The 19,666-nt window shown below is 39.3% G+C and overlaps 1 protein-coding gene across 1 annotated transcript in view; it reads right to left on the bottom strand.

Annotated features, from left to right (window-relative positions):
• Nucleotides 1–19,666, bottom strand: part of BRINP1 (bone morphogenetic protein/retinoic acid inducible neural-specific 1) — a 290,590-nt gene that overhangs the window by 121,687 nt on the left and 149,237 nt on the right. Inside the window, exons 3-5 of the mRNA XM_006865677.1 lie at nucleotides 15,353–15,543; nucleotides 10,260–10,429; nucleotides 6,126–6,231 (exon numbers count right to left, since the gene is read on the bottom strand). Coding sequence (XP_006865739.1) covers nucleotides 6,126–6,231; nucleotides 10,260–10,429; nucleotides 15,353–15,543 — 467 coding nt within the window. The remainder of the gene's footprint in view (nucleotides 1–6,125; nucleotides 6,232–10,259; nucleotides 10,430–15,352; nucleotides 15,544–19,666) is intronic.

Here is a 19,666-nt window from a genome sequence, read left to right as displayed (position 1 = left end):
ATCGTTTCTCCATTGATAAGAATGTTGTTTATTGGTCCAGTGGTGAGGATTTTTGTTTTATTTACATTGAGATGTAATTGGCTATGGTCTTTGATCTTCATCAGTAAATATTTTAAGTCCTCTTCACTTTCAGCAAGCAAGGTTGTATCATCTGCATATATTTATATATGTTTATCTATTCTATGTGGATGGACATTTGTGTTGTTTCCAGATTGGAACTGTTTTGAATAAAGCCACTATAAATAATGATGTCTTTTAGTATCATAGAACACACTTCTGCAGGGTACAAACCTAGGTATTGGAATTGCTGGATTAAAAAGTAATCATAATTTCCAAAGCGAGTATACACCAATGCATAGTGGTTACCAGTTGGGCTGCTAACCTTAAGGTCAGCAATTTGAAACTATTAACTGTTCCGTGGGAGAAAGATGAGACTTTCTGATTCTGTAAAGATTTACAACCTCAGAAACCCTACGCAGAGTTGCTATGAGTCGGAAATGACTCCCTGGCACACCACTACCATGACCATATTCCTACAAACAGTGCACATCAATTCCCACTGCTCTTCATCATGATTACTTGGTATTGTTAAGCTTTTTTCAATTTTAGTCACACAGATTATTGTGTAATGGTATTGCATTGTGATATGAATTTACATTTCCATTTTTTTCTCACCAGAAGAATTTGAGCATCTTTCAAATGTTTATTTGCCATTTGAAAAAAAAATTTTTGTAAGGTGCTTGTTCATGTTTGTTGCTCATTTTCTTTTCTTACTAGATTGTCTTTTTCTTACTAATTTTAGGAGATCTGTCTATATTCTTTGTAAGAATTCTTTATCAAATAAATTAATGCCCTATATCTTCTTCCACACTGTAGAATTAGCACTGGGCTGCCAATCACAAGATAAGTGGTTTAAACCCATAAGCCATTCCTTGGAAATCCTACACAGAATCACTATGAGTTGGAACCAAATGGACAGCAAGCAGTTAAGAGCAAAAACAGCATGGATTTCATTTTCATTTTAATAGTATCTTTTGATGAGCAGAATTTTTAAAAATTTTAATGTATATTTTAATCAGTCTTGTCTTTTTTATACTTAGTACTCTTCTTATCCTACTGAATATCTTGTACTCAAAAGTCATGAGCTATTCTCCTGGCTTATATTTAAGAAGATTTTTTTAATTTCATTTTGTTTTATCTTCCACCAGGAAAATATTATTCTTTCTCAGCTATTTTAGTTTTTCTTTGAATTTTATACTTGGCTACAAAGAATGAAGTGCTTCCTTTTGTGAATTCCCATAATACTATTCATTACTATTATTAACTCCATTGTCTTATGTATTACCATATTTCACACGAATAGCATACACTTTCTATGTTTGTCTGCCAACTGCTCCCTCCCCCTGGTAGGTATTTTCATAAGTGCTACTATGTCATTTTTTTTTTTTTTTTAATATATGGCTAGGAAAAAAAATAAGATAGCATGTTTACAAAAATAACTTCCAGGGAGAAGGAGTGGTTGGCAAACAAACATAGAAGACATGTTTTATTTGTGTAAAAATATAGCATATTGAATCATATGTATCTGCCTAGCTAGCCTGTCTTTCTCATCCTCATACTCTACGCATCCAATCAATCTAAATTCCTTATGTTCTTTTCACTAACTCCTCACCATGATGCCTCCTGAGTTACTCTGTAGTTGATGAATTTCTCTGTATCCCCTCTGAGGTCTAAACCTATGATATCTCATCTTGAGTACTGCAGTAGCCTCCTAACAGGTCACCAGTCTCTAATCTACTCATTTCGAATGAACTGACTATCCAGCATCCAAAGTGATTTTCTGAATTATCAATTTCTTCATGTTACTTTATTATTTAACAGTTTTCTACATGCCCATAGTTCTCAAATTAAATTTCAACTCATTAATGCATTGGAGACCTGGTGTAGCACTGTAAGATAAGCTCTGATTGCTAATCACAAGGTTAGTTGTTCAAACCTACAAGTCACTCCTTGCTAACCCTATACAAGGTGGCTATAAATTGGAATAGACTCAATGGTACTTAACAACAACAACATTGCACTGCAGAGGTCTTCCAAGATTTGAACTCTGGCTTATATCTTATAGAACCACTGATGGTTCTACTCTTATCTTGGCAAATCTCATAAGGAGTTTTAATTTTCTCAGACATCCCTTCCTACAGATTCTTCTGTCTGCCTCTATACCCATGCTCCGCTCTTCTATTCATCCTTCAGGACTCTCCTATATATTTTCCAAAGGTAAACATCCCTGAACCCTAGTAGGTTAAGTTCCCTTACTATCTGGCATCACAAACTCCACTGTCATCAAAACAATTCCAGCTCATAGCTTAACTCATAGCTTAAAAGCTGTGTAGGGGTTTTCTGAGGCTGTAAATCTTTACAGTAGCAGAAATGCTCAACTTGTTCTTGTAGAGTGGCTGGTGTGTTTGGACTGCCAACCTGTGGTTAGCCGGTAAGTACTTACCCAACAGTTCCACCATGGCTCCTTATTGTTGTGTTAAGTGCTGTGGAGTCAGTTCCAATTCATAGAGACCCTAAAGGTTTCCAAGGAGCAATTGTTGGGTTTGAACTGCCAAGCTTGCTGTCAGCAGTCTAGGCCTCCTAATGTTTCCCCACTAAAATTCATCACACCTTTTCTGCTTGTTTTAATCACATCGTTGGTAGAAAAGATCATTTGTGGCACAGTGATTAAAGCACTTGACTCCTAATAAAAAATCAGTGGTTTGAACCCACACCAGCTACTTTGTGTTTGCTTCTGTAAAGATTTAGATCTTTGGAAACCTACAGGGCAGTTCTACTCTGTCCTCCAGGGTTGCTGTGAATGGAATTGACGGCACAGTAGTGGGTTTGGAATGTATGCTTCCTCGGAGCAGGAATGATATCTGTCTTGTCATCACCTTGTATCAAGGTGGGTTCTTAAAATATGTATATATGATTAATTAAATGTATGAGATTTGTGTTCACATATAGATGGCCTAGCATTATGTTTGGTCATAAATACACATCAATAAAGATTGCATGATTTATTGTTTTCATAAAATCCTAGAAACTATATTGGAAGGGACATGAACACCTTCTCTAATCACCTAATCCAGTCAAATGATGCTTTTTGTAGATAATATATTTCTAATAAAGTAACCAAAGGAAGATCAGGGTTTTGGAGACCTGGAACTTATACAATAGTTCTATTTTGGTAGAAATTATATATGAAAATGGATATCTATTTGGCATAAGAACAGATAAGGACTTAAAAAGAGAGGGAGTCCTAAACCTTAAACTTTATTATAATCACAATTAATTTGTCTCCAAATGTACCTACAGTCTCAATAGCTTCCTTGATAGTAAAATTTACTCCAATTATAACTCACAAGTCTCTATTCTCAACAAGCATAGCATGAAATAGCCGATTAAAAATACAGACTGGAGTTAAGTTCTGGCTTTGAACCTCAGCTCTAATTTCACAAGGTTGGTTTCAGGATCACATGAACTAGTAAGTTTGAAAATCCAGGGCAGATCTGTCTTCCTTCTGTGCTTTCTTACAGTGCATTCCGAAACTCACCTGTTTGAGTGGGGTTATTCTTAGAGGTTTGCTTTTGTGTTTTGCTTTAACAGTAAGCCACTTTCTGGGGCTCAATTTCCCTAAGGGATTCTTATTCATTGTTCCCAAGTGACACTACAAGTCATCCCAGTACCATTTTCTAACCATCTTCTGTAACAGGAGCATGAATCAAACAGTTGCCAAGAAACCAACATATAAAAAAGTCATATTAGACTCTGTTTAGTTTTACCTGCCAATCTTGGCTCAACTTTCCTCCCACTGACATTCAGAATCACCTTTATCATACACCTTTCTAGAAGGTCACATTGTGAGTCTGCTGAAAGTTAAAGCATGTCATTTTTTTATCTATAAAGTGAATACATGATCATTATATAAAACTTGAAAAAGGAACTGGAAGCCTAAAATAAACCATCTATAACCTAACCATCCTGAGGTAACCTCTTTCAACATTTGAACATGGCTCCTTACAATTTTATTTTACACATACAGGAATACCTCATTTTATTGTGTTTTATTTTGCTGTGCTCAACAGATAATGTGTGTGTGTGTATGTGTGTTTAACTTTTGTTGTGAATTGAGTGAAGGTTTACAGGCAAGGTCATCAGTTTTATATTCAGCACATCAAACACTTTGTTTCATCTCAATGATTGCAATCCCTTCCCCGCAACAATAGTTTTGCCCTTAGGTAAATGCTGCCTTTTGATTTTGGATGATTGACTTTGCCATAGTGAGCATACCTTACTAGTGTTGTTGCTCTCCCTCCATTCCTATCTATTGTTTAACTGAAAAGTAGGCTAGGAGGGTGAATTCCTTTCTAGACCTGAAGGGTGGTCCCGGTCTCTTTCTGATCAGTCGTTTTTTCATAGTTTTGAATTTTGTCTCACAGTTTTTCCTACTCTATCTGGGACCTTCCAATGTGGTCCCTTTCAGAACAGTTGACAATGGTAGCCAGGAGATACTGTGTTTTTTTACAAATCAAAGGTCTGTAGTGACCCTGTGTCTAGCAAGTCTATCAGCATTTGTTCACTTCATGTTAGTGACCCTGCTGGACCAGCAAGTCTATCAGCCTTTATTCACTTCATGTTGGTGACATCACATTTTGGCAGTTCTCACAATACTGGAAACCATTTCATAATGCTAACACATACTACACTACAGTATAGAGCAAACATAACTTTTATACATACTGAGAAACCAAAAAATTCAAGTGACTTCTTTATTGCAATACTCACTGATTGTTGTAGTCTGGAACCAAACCTGCAAAATTTCCAAAGAATACCTAGATCTCTTCACTTCATTAATATCAAGTCATCTATCCAATCTGAAATCATCCATTTTTTAAAAATTAACATTATATCAATCATTTTTACATATTGTTGGAAATTCTTTCTAAACCACACTTCAGTACATGCTAAGATTATGTTGCAAAGATGTACATAATTCACTTAATCTCCTTATGCAGAAAACTAAGATCCTTACACATTGTTTTTTACTGTTATAAATAAAGCTTTTAAAAACAGCTCTGCTTGCACTTTACGATGGCTGTTTTTCCCCCCTACAACCTTTTATCCTCTTTATGATGAATTAACAAGGGTGAAATTGTATGTTTCTTGAAGTGTATATTTTCTTAAGGTAATGAATACATATGGAACATCTAACACGAACATGACATATAGTGGGCATCAAATAAATATTTACTGAATAAATATCAACAAATTAATACTTCCAGTGGTTGCAGCATCCCTATTAGTGTCAAGATGTGGCTGTCTCTCTGCACCCAGATAGCACTGAAGATTTTCATCTTTTGGTATTATTAGTTGCCCTCAAGTTGACTCTGACGCATGGTGAAGAGAGCAGAAATTCTCCATGGGATTTTCAAGGCTAGGACCATAAGCAGATTGCCAAACCTATCTTCCAAGGTATCTCTGAGTGGGTTTGAACCACTCACCTTTTAGCAAGTAATCGAGTATTTGACAGTTTGCACCACTCAGGACAGTCTAAAAGTGTACACATGCATACCTATGTGTGTAAAACACACACATTTAAGACCACAGATGATTAGCAAATAAGAGGGAAGGGAACTACATAGAATCAACAATTCTATAAAGTGTGCTGTATTTCTCGGAATTCAAATAACACCTGCCAAAACACATTGAAAATCAAAGACAATAATGTAGATAATTCAGATGATATATGAAACTTTAATATATATTATGTTGACAACATCTATAAATAACACTGTTTTGATGTTTTCATCAAAGTAATCAGATAAAACTCCTCACATTTCCATACCTTCTGTGAGAAAAATAATTAATAACCATGAATTTCACAAACTGTATATATTAAATTTTTTAAAAATATATCATAACTGTCTTAATTTCCATATTCATAGCTTTATTGGCTCCTCACTCTCAATTTCTTCATCCCCCCCCTCCATATCATCCCTCCCAATCCTCCCCGAGTATCTCTTCCCCCAAATTTCACTTGTGCTCCTCCCCCTAGCCTCACCATCCCACCTGCTTCCTACCTTGAAGGTGCAGTTTGCTCTCCGTGCTTTGCAGAAGGACGGAACTCACAGAGTCCAGATTGTCATAACTGTTACAGCCCAGAGGCCCAGTGCGTGTCTCTGTGACCTGGAGTGGACACCAAGTGAGACAGGAGTGAGGGAGGTGGTCTTGTCTAAAACAGACCCTGGGGAGTTTCTTTTGGTAGAGATAAAGCTGACAGAGTGGCTCTTTTGGCCTGAGTCAAGGTTTACTTCCTGAGGGTTTTGCCTGTACCTGGAACCACACTTGACTGACTTAAGTTCCTTGTTGATTGGCTAGCAGGGTGGTTGAATACACAAACAGGAGCCAGACTGCACTGGTTGGCCTGCCAGCTCTCATTTCACAAGGTCATTTCATACATACATTGAAGCTATTGTTCTTGTTTTTAGTGCCATTGAGTGGGTTCTCACCCATAGCAATTTTGTATAGGGTTTCCGAGGAAAAACTGGTGAGCTTGAACCACTGATCTTGTGGTTCAAATTGACTTTGCAGTCCAGTGCATTAACCCACAGCCCCACACTAGTACTCCAATGCCACATATCAAAAGCAGGAACCTTGGGATCTGGAAAATCAGGATCTAAATCCTGGCTGGAGCATCTATTTGCTGTGTGACCTAAGGAAGTCACTTAACATCTCATTTTTTAGAAACTAAAGCTAGCAAATTTCTTCCAGGGAAGCTTCAAGGACTAGACAGGATGGCAGATGTTCAATGAAGAGAGTCTAATGATGAGACATCTCTAAGAATCAAGTAGAGTAAATGTGTATTCTTCTTAGGCTCGAACAATAAGATGATCTCCATTTTATAAAAGAACCTTCTGCAACAAGCCCAATCAGTGCTGCCACAGGACAAAATATTCCAACCCGAGGGCAGCGTCTTTCCAAAAACATTGTCTTACAAGACTTGACGTAGTGCCAATCAGAATAGGGCTATTAAAGAGGATAAACGTTGAACTGTATAGGGTTTAGTATGAAAGTTAAGATACTTCCAATCATTTAGCATAACTACTTACAGGATTGTCTTGAGGTTTGTGGCACTGTGGGTTAATGAGTTGGACTGCAAAGCTGGTTTGAACCACAAGGTCAGTGGTTCAAGCTCACCAGTCACTCCTCAGAAACCCTATACAGAGTCACTATGGGTCAGAACAGACTCAATGGCACTTCATGGCAACAACAACCCTATGATAAAGGGACCTTGGTGGCATAGTGGGTTACCTATTGGACAGTTAGCCACAGGGTTGGTGGTTCAAATCCACTAGCCATTCCGTAGAAGAAAGATGAAACATTCTGCTCTGGTACAGATTTACAGCTTTGGGAACCCTATACAAGGTCGCTTTGAGTTGGAACCAATTTGACAGCAGACAAGGACAGCAGCAACAACAACCCAATGATAAAGACCCAGCACCCATTGTGATAGGGAATGAAGATTTGGAAAACATCCATAAGTACTTTCAGATGCCAGCTCTGCCCTTTCCAGCTGTGAAATCTTGAGACCGTAACTTTCCTTCTCAAAATTTCAAATTCCCCATCTATCTAATGTCAGTAAAGCACTTATCTATCTTACAGGGTAAAGTTAAGGGTAATAATTGGAGGATAATAAGGTTTCTTTTTCTTTCTTTCAAATACAACTTGTGATTTCTTTATATCGAACAACAATATAGCTTTATTGAGGTAGAATCAAAACTACTAATTCCTTTCACTACAGAAACCCAGGGAAAGAAAACCATGACAGAAGGTCCTTACCTGGGCTGGCCTCAAACACAGCTGGAACAGAGACATATTCTAGCCAGCTGAGTCGTGAGGTAGATGCAAGAAATAGCACACACACAAAAATCCCCACAAAACCCACATGAGCAGTTGGGTGGGGAAGGCAGTGTGACTGTAAGATGGTTTCTTGAGTGGCCTCTGTGCCATCTCTCTGAGATTTTCCTGTTAAGGAGGCAGGCTGCACAAAAGAGGATTATCTCTGTCAGAGCTTCAGTATCTCAATTCCGTATCCCATCCAGGGGGAGAGACCATTTGGTGATAATGAAAACCAGGCCTTTGCAGCAGTCCAACACTGATGGCTTCATAAAGATCCCTCTCTCAGCGCTGAGCTCCCTAACAACATAATCCCCCAATATAGGTGATTCTTCTAGGATAAGCTGGCCCTTTGTTTGTCTAACTGATTTATTTCTCTCCTTACTACCTCCCTCCTCAGTAACTCTCCCCCTCCCACACTTTTCTCCTCCCTTGGCCAATTTCTGCCTCATCTTGCTTGAGTCTTCCTAAATCTTTGCTCTCTTTTTCCCTAGAGATATCTTTAAATGTCTGAAAGTAAGTCTAGGCTTTCATTTTATTCAGAAGAAATTAGAGTGAAGACTCAAGTAAAATGGAAGCATAATTTGGTTTAAAAGAATGTGAGAGGCAAAAATATGCATTGAAATCCTCAGAAGAACTAATCTTTTATATCAAGAATGTCCTCCCACAGTCTCTTTAAGAGGGAACCTCTGAATACATTATATTTAAAATGGAATCTATTCTTTTTAAAAAATGTTTCTTATGCTCTGAGTCACTGAATTGAAAGTCTAGAATGTGTCTAATAAGACCACTAGCTATATACGGCTAAACTTAGACTTAACTTTGATTAATTAAATTTAAATACAATTACAAATTTAGCCACATTTCAGATTGTCAGTGAAGACATGTGACGAGTGGCAACTGTCTTGGCTAGTGCAGATATAGAATATTGCCATCATTTCACGAAGTTTCTATTGGACATCACAGGTCAAGAAAAGCATGGGCCAGCAACTGCAAACCACCTTTTTTTGTAAACAGTTTTATAGGAACATAATCCTGCCCATGTATGTACATATTGTTTTTTGTGTCTTTCATGCTAATCAGCAGCACTGAGTCTGGGCAGCTGTGATGGTTCAGGTTGTGTGTCAATTCGGCTGGGCCGTAATTCTCTGTGGTTTGGCAGTTATGATGTAGTTTGGCAGCCTTGTAATGTTGTAGTGATTCCCCATGATGAAAGTGATGGAATACCGTCACCTCCATGATGAGATCTGCTATGAGTAGCCAATCTGTTGAAATTGAGTTTTCTCCAGGGTGTGGCCAGCATCCAGATATATGACATTCCTTTTCCTCATCATCTGACATCTGGTTCTAGGGACTTGAGTCAGTCGCTTTCCTTATTGTCTGCTGATCTTTGGATTTGTTAGCCTTCACAGTCTTGAGCCAGCAGTCTACCATCTAACCAACTGATATTAGGTTCATGACTCCCTGTAGCTATGTGAGTTAGGAGAATCTTCCAGCCTGGCACTCGACTCACAGACTTAGGACTTGCCAGTCTCTATAGCTGTGTGAGTCATTCATCTTTTGAGCTCGATCTCTATATATGAGGGGCTGTAAAAAATTGGTGGGACAATTCTATTATTTTCATTTCATTTTTCCATGAACTTTTAGAAGCACTCTCATTGATAGATAGGTGCATATGCTTCACTGTTTTTGCTTCTTTAGAGAGCCCAGCCTAAGACACCAGCAAAGTTTTCATTGCCAACAAAGCCTAAAACATTATTTGGCCCTTTACAGAAAAAAACACACAGACCGCTTGTCTAGAGAGTTGAATTCTAGTCTCTGCTAAGATGCTCTCTAGCTGTGCAACTCTGAGTAAGAGCCTTTAACTTATAGGCCTCAGTTTCCCCATCTGCAAAATGGAGGTGGGAAATGAACATTCAAATGTTTAAAAGATCAGTCTAAGAGCCAGAGGTCAAATGTATGCTAGAAACCCAACTCTTAGCAGCTCAGTGATCTTGGGAAAACAATTTCCTCAGTTGTAGTCTGAGATTCTTCACTTAGAAAGGGATCCTGATAATTGTCCACACAAGAGAACTTTCTGTGTGAATGAGAGGACTTTTGATAATTATACCAGTAAATCAGTACACATGATCACCCAAGAGATAAAGCTTTTGTTACTCCAGGGTACCTGGTAAATGAGTACAGTGAGGGGTCCGGGTGGGTGAACTATTCAGGTATGAATTGAGCCCAGACTTGTCTGTCCATTCACTTTAAGAACATCTGCTTTATATTTCTATTGTCTGGAGGACCTGTTTCCCTGGTCCACTGTCAAATCATACCTTGATTGCTCCAGTTGATATCTGGATCTCATGGAGCCTCCTCATGGTGCCATCACGGTCAACAAAGTAGGATGATGCAAGCTGATGCAGAGCTTCAACACTTTGAGTGGCATTCCCTGACTTCCTGTCGAGGCGACTTTTGTCCATGTACATGGTCAATGCCTCCTCCCCTGCATGAGAAAAAACAAGAGCTCAGGCAGCCTGTCAAACTTTTGCAGACAAGGACAGGGCTACAGGCCCTAGATGTTGAGAACCACTTCAAACCTCTTACCACTTTTGGCCAAATGTCCTTCTGCTTTTGAAAATCAAGGGCACAATCAAAAAGAAACAGCCCTATGTTGTCTTTTTGCTCTATTAAATATTGCTGGTAGCTGTCATTGAGTTGACGAAATGTTTTTATTGTTTTGAGATCTTGCGGACAGAGACTCACAGCAACCCCATATGACAGAGTAGAATTGCCTTGGAGGTTTATTTAGAAGATTTAAATGAACACATGTGGTTCATACTTGTGACACACATTGAATTTCCATTGGGCAATGCTAGCGTGAGGAGACAGAGCTGTAAGGAGATAATTTCAAACACCAGGTGAATAGACAAAATAGAGATAAGAACAAAGCGAATGAAACTGCAGCCTGCAAGAAGGGTGCCTGCATCTGTCAGTAATGTGAGCCAGAAGGTCCTCATAAGTCTGCCTCTCCCTGGAGCTGCAGCCCCCACCAGCCCCTCTGTGTAAGTGTACCTTGTTTCAATCATCTGCTTTTCTTCTGGCTAACTCCTGATCTTCTGCCTTTCTCCTGGCTAACTTTTTCTGGCTAACATCTTCATCTCTTGGTTTCACCTAATATAGCACCTTCTTTGGGAAACCTTTCTGAATCCTCCACTTCTCACCTAAAGAAAGTTAAGAACTCTTAATGCACACTTTCACAGGCCCCTGTACTTTTCCATGATATCACAACCTTGCCTGATGATCTCTAGTTTATAGCCTGTTTCCTCCATTACAGCAGAAGGACTGTAAGGACAGGGTGTATATAAGAGTCTTTCATCATTTCACTGCCACTGCTTCGTACAACATGGACATGAATCAAGTGCTTCGCAAATGATTGGAAGATCTGTGGATGAATGATGAATGAAAGCTTGGAGCTGATACAATTCTACAGCATTTGCTGATTTATCTCTCATACTACACCGAAATCTCCCAATGGGAAAGAACCTACTACATCTTTGGGTCCCCTATGCCTACATGTGAGTTCAGTTCTGAGTAAAAACTCATGTTTGAACATTCTTATGAAACTTTCACTGGTTATACAAGAGAATATAATATCTTTCTTGAAACTGATATCAACTTCAATGCCTATCGATCCAATTAGGCTGTGAGTTGAGTGGTGGTGGGTAGATGATAATGATACAGGACCATTTAATCCATCTTTGTAATGTTCCCAATACTTCTTCTAGGGTCTGATGAAGAGCAGATGTTCAGTTAAAATTTTATGGATAAATTGATGGATAGATGAATGGGTGGATAGGTAAATGATTAAGTAAGTGAATATGCTAGAAGCCAGAGCCACAGGAAAGAATAAATAAATAATCCAAGTGTCATCTCAGGATCTCTAAGGGGCCTATGAAAGACTAGGTGAAGCAAGTCCACTTCCCTCTGGACTGAGAACTGGCAGCAGCAAACCTTAGATCAAGAGGGGTTAATGGGCTTCTTGCTGCATTATTAAGCCTTAATTTCTTGTTTATTAAGAGACTGTTCTGTTTGGAGTTGCTTTCCCATTTGGGCATTCCTGCAAATTGCCCATTCACCCTACATAGGCCTTTCCTAAGTCTTCTGTCCTCCAGGGAACTTTGCCTCATTCTCTGCAGCACCTTCCATCAGAAGGGAAAAAAATGGGATTCAGATATATAGGAGATGAGGAATGGGGAGGGGGCTTGTTGCTTTAGCTTTTGATGTTTGAGTATGCTCCTGGGACTCACCTGACACCTCAAATAAATTATGAAAGGACTTCTTAAAAACAAAAACAAAAAACCAGTGTTCTTCTTAGGAACAATTAAGGTAAAGTTGTATTGGTTTCCTTGTATATATGAAGAAACTAGTATAAGAGACAGGAAAGTGAATTTCTCGATGTCTCCCACCCATTAAGTGGTAGGTGCAGGATTTGAACCCAGACCATCAAAATTTAGAACCGTCCCTTTTTTTCACTATAACCTACCACTTCCTCTCTCTCAGATTGCTTAAGGATGCTGTTCAGAAATTTTTTTTTACATGACTGAATGAATGAAAAGATGATGTAAAAGGGCCTCACACCATTTCTGGCCCCTAAGTATTCATCAACAAGAAAACTCTTTCCCTTCACTCCCTCCCAACTCCACCAAGTTTAGGATCGAGTGCACATTTAGAGCTTGCTGTCCAACATGGGATCCCAATCCAAAGTTTTGCATATTTTAAAATGTTGTGCTGTAAAAACAGGAGAGGAACAAGGCCCCGTGAATAATTCACCACCTCGCCTTAGAGAAATTAAAAATATATTTCACTGCAAAAGAAATGTCTTTTTTATTTGGAATTTCCAGGGACTTGGACAGAACAGCGCTTTTAATGGAATAATTGAATTGGTTGCAAAGGGCTTTCTTTTGTTTTTTATGTTGGTTTGGGTTTTTCTTCACCAAATGAAGTGGAAGGTGGGAGGAATTCAGAATAAAGGGTACAGGTTAATGTTACACTCATTGAGGAAGTGAATCCATTCTCACTTTACAATAAAATAGAACTTATACTACCTGCTTTGACATGGAAAGTCCATAAATCATTATTTGACTAACAACCACCAACAAACACATACTGATTGGCTGATGGCTGAAGAAGGTGGATAAGTGGAGAATGAGATGGTTAATTAAATGACTAATGTGGGGTCAAAATATACTGTACTCTTTGTAGACAGAAAATCCTAGGTACAAAACTGCTCTATCATGTACTAACTATACAATCTTGAACAAGTTACATTGGCTCTTCTGAGCCTCAGTTTCTTCATATACAAATGGATATGATACGACTTAACTAGAAGTTTTTTAACACTAGAGAAGGCATACACTACCTACTATGTGGCAATTAATCAATAAGCAGTGACTCATATTATTGTAAGAACAAATGAATTTGTCCAACCAATTTCTCCAACCACATTCCCAACAAAAATCCATACACTACCCAACTGTTTGTTGTGGTTAGGTGCCATCACGTTGGTTCTGACTCATAGCAACCTTATGCACAGCAGAATGAAACGCTGCCTGGTCTTGAGGCATCCTCGCCACTGTTGTTATGTTTGAGCCCACTGTTACTACCTTTATGTCAAACTATCTATTTGGGGGCATTTTTCTCTTCTTCAATGACCCTCCACTTTTCCAAGCATGATGACTACCAAATTACTAATTTGGTATTTCTCAAAATGTATACTGTGGGGCTTCTGAAGGTTTGTGGGGAAATTCCATTATCCTTTAATTCTATTTTTGATGAATTTTTTGAAGCCCCTTCATATTACATGCTCAACCTGGAAAGTTCTACCACTTTCCTTCTAGCCAGCTGCTGTCAAGCTAATCTGCTACTTGTTCTGTGAAGTATGTCTGACTCTCCAACCCACAGTGTACAGTCCTTCCTCTGAAAAGGTATACCCCACTCCATTGTTTCCATTACTACACAAATTATTATTTAGCATGCAAAGGTCATACCTACCTCACCTAAATGCAACTCAGTATCTCTCTAAGCAGGTGGTATGGTGTGGTCCAACACCAAAGTTCCTAAGGTCCAATGGACCCATCAATATGGAAGAGAAGGAATGCCCAAGGAAGTGTAGTTCATAATATCAAATGATGCAAGGAAGCCGGTATATCTAAATATGTTGCTGTTGTTGTCAATACGAAGTGCCATCCCGTTTGTTCTAACTCATTGAGATCCTCCATAGGGCTTCTGAGGAACAGCTGGTGGGTTTGAACTGCAGACTTTGTGGTTCAAATCAAATTTGCAGTCTGGTGCTTATCCCATGGCGCCACACCAAGACTCCATGCACTAGTCTCTACTGTTTCCCTTTTTCCTTGTACTTTTTCTTCCTTCTGTCCTCCCTCCTTATTCTCAGTCTCTCAAAGATATACTGAATATTGTGCTGCATTATGGATAAAACTGATCAGAATGAAGTCATTATTCTACTTTCCTGTTAAGCTATATCACACCAAATGAGCTATACATAAGACCCCATTTGTAAAATTATTACCTCAAGAGATAGGTGATAGGAACCTAAAGTAGGCTTAAGTGAGTAGAAAAAATTTCCTACATCACATCTAAAATTGAAATATTTATCTAGGTTAGACTATGTTGTTGTTGTTATTATGAAGTGCCATCCAGTTGGATCCAATCCATAGTGACCCTGTCTAGGGTTTCTGAGGAGCGGCTGGTGAGTTTGAACTGACCTTGTGGTTGAGCACTTACCCTACAGCGCCACACTAAGACTCCAAAATTCTAAAGGTATTAAAACAACTGTTATATTATGCTATAGGACAAGCACTGGACTGCTAACCACATGGTCAGTGGTTCAAATCCACCAGCTACTCTTCACAAAACCTAAAAAAGTTTTGCTATGAGTCAAAAATGATTCAATGGCATTTAGCAATAACAGAAACATCAGATGAAGTCCTGGTGGCACTGTAAGATAAGCACTAGATTGCTAAGCATAACATCTGGAGTTCAAACCCACCAGCCACTCCACAAGAGAAAGGTAAGGCTTTCTACTCCCATAAAGACATACAGCCTTGGAAGCCCTATACAGGGTCAAGGTGAGTCACAATCAATTGTTTAGATCAGATTTTGCATTCCCAATGATTAGACTACATTCCAAAGGAATGGAGACTTTTATCAAATGAAGCAGTACCACAAAACACTAAACTCATAAATTAGACAGCACTGTAGAGTTGAATTAGCTACTATGATAATGTTATGACAACAAAAAATAAGCAAGTTTGGCAATGTATACTTTTTGGTGGCAGAGAAATTCAGAAGGTTTTGATCTCATGGCATCCCACCCTCCCATCCCAGAGCCAAAGTCATGCTGACTTACCCCCCAATGTAGCAGAGATGAGGAGGTGGGTGCCGTACTTTTTGATGATGGTATCAATGAACTGCTGAGTGGTTGGTCTCCTGCCAAGTAGGCGGATGCTCCTTTGAAACTCCGGCATGAGGGGCACTGGATGGCGGACCAGATCTCTCCTCTCAATGGCTGTGTTCCTCACCTTCCAACGGGCAAACTCCCTGGGTAGGAGAGATAAGCGACACTCCACAACTTAACACCGCTGCCTCAGAAACAAAGGCCATACCATCACCCCATCCAGGGAACACTCCTTAGGTAGAGAGTGACTACAGTTATTTTTCATATTTGTCAGGTGAGACTTTCACCTGGAGATCTCAATTCTCTTCAGTTAATAAAAATATTTACTGACTACTGTTTTCATCCATAAAGATACTATGGTGAACCAGAAAGGCACAGTCTCCATGCTCATGATGCCAACCAAGCATCAGGGATAAAAACATCAGAATGGCATTGACTCGATTAAAGATGAAGACAAGAAGATAAAGGAAAGAGTAATAATAATACTAAAATTCAAGGCATTTTAGAGTCCACCAGAATGTCATATCCATTTCCTTATCTATAGCCTTAATTCTATTACGAAATCATTTTCATTTCCTTATACCTATTGCAGGAACTACACTTCCATTATTATTGCCACCCGCTTGCTTTTCATTTTCTCTCAGTAGACTGTGAACAATACCAAAGAGATGGAATCTTTTTAGTCATTTTTTTTTCCCCCTAGAAAATATTTCAGTGTCTGTAACATGGTAGGATTTGTAAGAATGTTAACTGGATAAATAAATAAGCAAATGCATGGAAGAATGGATAGCAAGTGAGCTAAAGAGGGGGGAAAAGTGTATAACAATGAAAACCTGATGCACAAAGCAATACAAAACCTGATCTAGGATAATTTCAAAACTGAAAACATAGCCCAATGTTTAGAATAATTCAAAATGTTAACAAGCATTTACTGAGTACCTATTATGGAACTGTAGGAGAAGCACTGAACTGGTAACCATAAGGTCGGCAGTTCAAATCCATTAGCTGCTGTCTGAATCCCTATACAGGGTCACTGGTCGCTATGAGTCAGAACTGACTTGGTCAAACAACAACTATTTGGAAGAAACTACTTTATGTGCTGAAGGTCCTGTGAGAACGTCTCCATTTTTCCATTATTAATGATGTTGTTGTTGTTGTTATGTGCTATAAAGTCGGTTCCGACTCATAGTGACCCAGAATAGGGTTCCTGAGGCTGTAAATCTTTATGGGAGCAGAGAGCCTCATCTTTCTCCCGCAGAACAGCTGGTAGTATCGAACTGCTGACCATGAGATTAGCAGCTCGATTCGTAACCACTACGCTACCAGAGCTCCTTTTATTAATGAGAGAGTAGATCAAAACTGAAGAAGCTTGAACTTGGGAGTCCAACTCAAAATCCCACCTCTGCCTTTTGCCAACTATGTGGTATGCTTATAAACAACGCATGTCACCTCTCTGGATCTTTATTTACTCATATATGTTGCTGTTAAGTGCTGTTGAGTGGGTTCCGACTCATAGCAACCCTGTATAGGGTTTTCAAGGAGCAGCTGGTGAGCTTGAACCACCAGCCTAGCAGTTCAAATTGACCTTGCAGTCCAACGTATTAACCCACAGCACCACATCAGGACTCCTACTCTTATATACGACCGAACTAATATTATCTGTTTCTTAGGGCCATTGTAGGTATTACATGAACCATGTTGTTGTTGGTTAAGTGTTGTATAGGGTTCCTGAGGAGCAGCTGGTGGGTTTGGACCATTGACTTTGTGGTTCAAACTGAATTTATATTCCAGTGCTTGTCCCACAGCGCCACAGTAAAAATACTTTTGGAAAATATAAGCCATTAATTCAATGGGAAGGTTGTTTTATAACTTATATTTAGTATCCCTGAAAAGGTGTCCTGCTTCGATGAATTAGAGATCTGTATCCATCTTGATAAGAGTCCAGGTGTGGTGCTGTGGATTAATGTGCCAGACTGCAAAGTGGTTTGAACTGCAAGATCGGTGGTTCAAGCTCACCAGTCGCTCCTCGGAAACCCTATGCAGGGTTGCTATGGGGTGGAACCAACTCGAAGACACTTAGCAACAACAACAACAACAACAACAACAACATCCATCTTGATGGAGTCATCCCGATGCTGATGTTTCTCAGGGATCACACCAACACACAATTCAGATCCTTGGCTGACTTATTAACAGCACTGGACATCCCAACCCAGCAAAATTGTTTTGAGATTGTCTGTAAACTGCTGTCTCTGTACTTCAACTCACGGATCCGTGTGAAGACCTACACAGATGAGCTGACGTCCACTGAATCTACAGTCTTTGTGCACAAAGCAGCCAACTGCTATGAGAGGGAGATCTGGGATATGTTTGGAGTCTTCTTTTTAACCACCCTGCCCTAAGAAGTATACTGATAGACTATGGCTTTTAAGGTCATCCTATCCAGAAAGACTTCCCCCTGACTGGATATGATGATGAGGTGAAGTGGGTGGTGGCTTAGCTGGTGAAGTTGGTCCTGGAGTTCTGAAAATTTGACCCAAACAGACCCTGAGAGGCCTTTCCTGCCTATTGACAGCCTCCCAAGAGTCTCAAGCTTGAGGCAGGCGACAAAAACCAGAAGCCAAGAAGATCCAGGGAAGCATGTACATCCTAGGAAAGCACCTTATCTATAATTGAGTGTCCATGTAAGTAAAAGCCTCCATAGACCAAAAAAAAAAATCATGTTTCCAGACACGTAAATCATGAAAGGCTCAGAGACGAAACAAGGAGTATGCAAACTGAGAACAAGTAGAAATTTAAAGAGTTTTGATTCAAGTTGTTTTTGCTTAAATCATGATCTCCATTCCTTACAAAGATGCAACTCTGTCTGTTCTCTGGTTTGCCTGGGTTACACAGTCTCATTCTGTTAAATAAAAAAAAAAAAGAAGAAGAAGAAACAAAAAACAGACTGGCCAAGAGGTCTGTAAGGTTAGTTTAGATAAATGATGAGAAACAGAGTTTAATTAAAAGGTCTCTCTCTCCTGCCACAAAATGGGGAAGATGAAGGAAGGAAGGGGCATGGGGCAGGAAGAAACAGAGTAGGGTGGGAATCAGGCTGAAATATGCTCCTGTAATTTGGTGGTGGAGTCTGACCCCTGATGCAGAGGGAACTGGATGTGGGGAAAACAAAAACTTTAAAACTGAAATACAATTTTAAGTCTAAGAGTTTTGGTCTGTGTCTGCTAACAGTTTCTGTCCATTAATCATAATATAATTCCAGTTTTAAGAACAGTCACCTCAGTGTCTAGACATGTTGCTATTGTTAAGTGTTGTCAATTCCGATTCATAGCGGCTGGTAGGTTTAAACTGCCGAGCTTATGGTTAGCAGTCCAGTGCTTGTCCTACAACACCATTTATAGAGTCTATCAACTGCACTCAGGAAACCCTTACAGAACACCTTGTTGTTGTTGTTAAGTGCCGTCCAGTCAGTTCTGACCCATAGCGACCCTGTGCAGGGATTCCAAGGCTGTAAATCTTTACAGGAGCAGAAAGCCTCATCTTTCTCCTGCAGAGAGGCTGGTAGTTTCGAACTGCTGACCTTAAGGTTCACAGCCTGATTCGTAACCACTATGCTGCAGAACACCTACTAAGTGTAAATAAGGTATGATGCCTATAGGAGAGAGATGGATACATCACAGCCTATGTCCTGGAGAAGCTTAGTCAAGCAGGAGACACAAAATATTTCCATTTACTTCTTAAAAAAAAAAAAGGGAATATAGATCATAGAGAGATGAGTATGGACTTCTCAGGTCTCTAGAGAGAGCTTCTCAAAGAAGGTCATGCTTGAACTGTAGTTTTGAAGTTTGCATTTAATCTAGATAAGTGGATGTGTGGTAAGATTATAATTATATATATATCATATCATCTAATTAAAATAGCAAATATATACAGAGAGAAATATTCCATTGTTTTCTAATTCCATTGGTCCACAAACTTTCCGAAGCTCCATTTCACATCTCAAAGGTCAGACTTCTACTTAGTGTGACTTTTTAACAATAACTGGGAATAGAAGACAGGTATCCTAACTGTCACTCCTTTGAAATAGATATTGGCAAGTGGAATATAAAACCAGAGCAAAACCAGCACCAATGCAGAAGAACAACGTTACCCATCAGCACCAAGTACAAGATCGTGACTGCATTATTTTTTTAATAACAAAGTCCAGTCTTCCTGAAGTTCCCCAGCTATAAACAGGGTCTGCTGCCTGTATTACCTCCTTAAGAAATA

Source organism: Chrysochloris asiatica, unplaced genomic scaffold, assembly GCF_000296735.1.
Source record: "Chrysochloris asiatica unplaced genomic scaffold, ChrAsi1.0 scaffold00081, whole genome shotgun sequence".
NCBI lineage: Eukaryota > Metazoa > Chordata > Mammalia > Afrosoricida > Chrysochloridae > Chrysochloris > Chrysochloris asiatica.
This window is presented reverse-complemented; position numbering and strand designations above follow the sequence as displayed.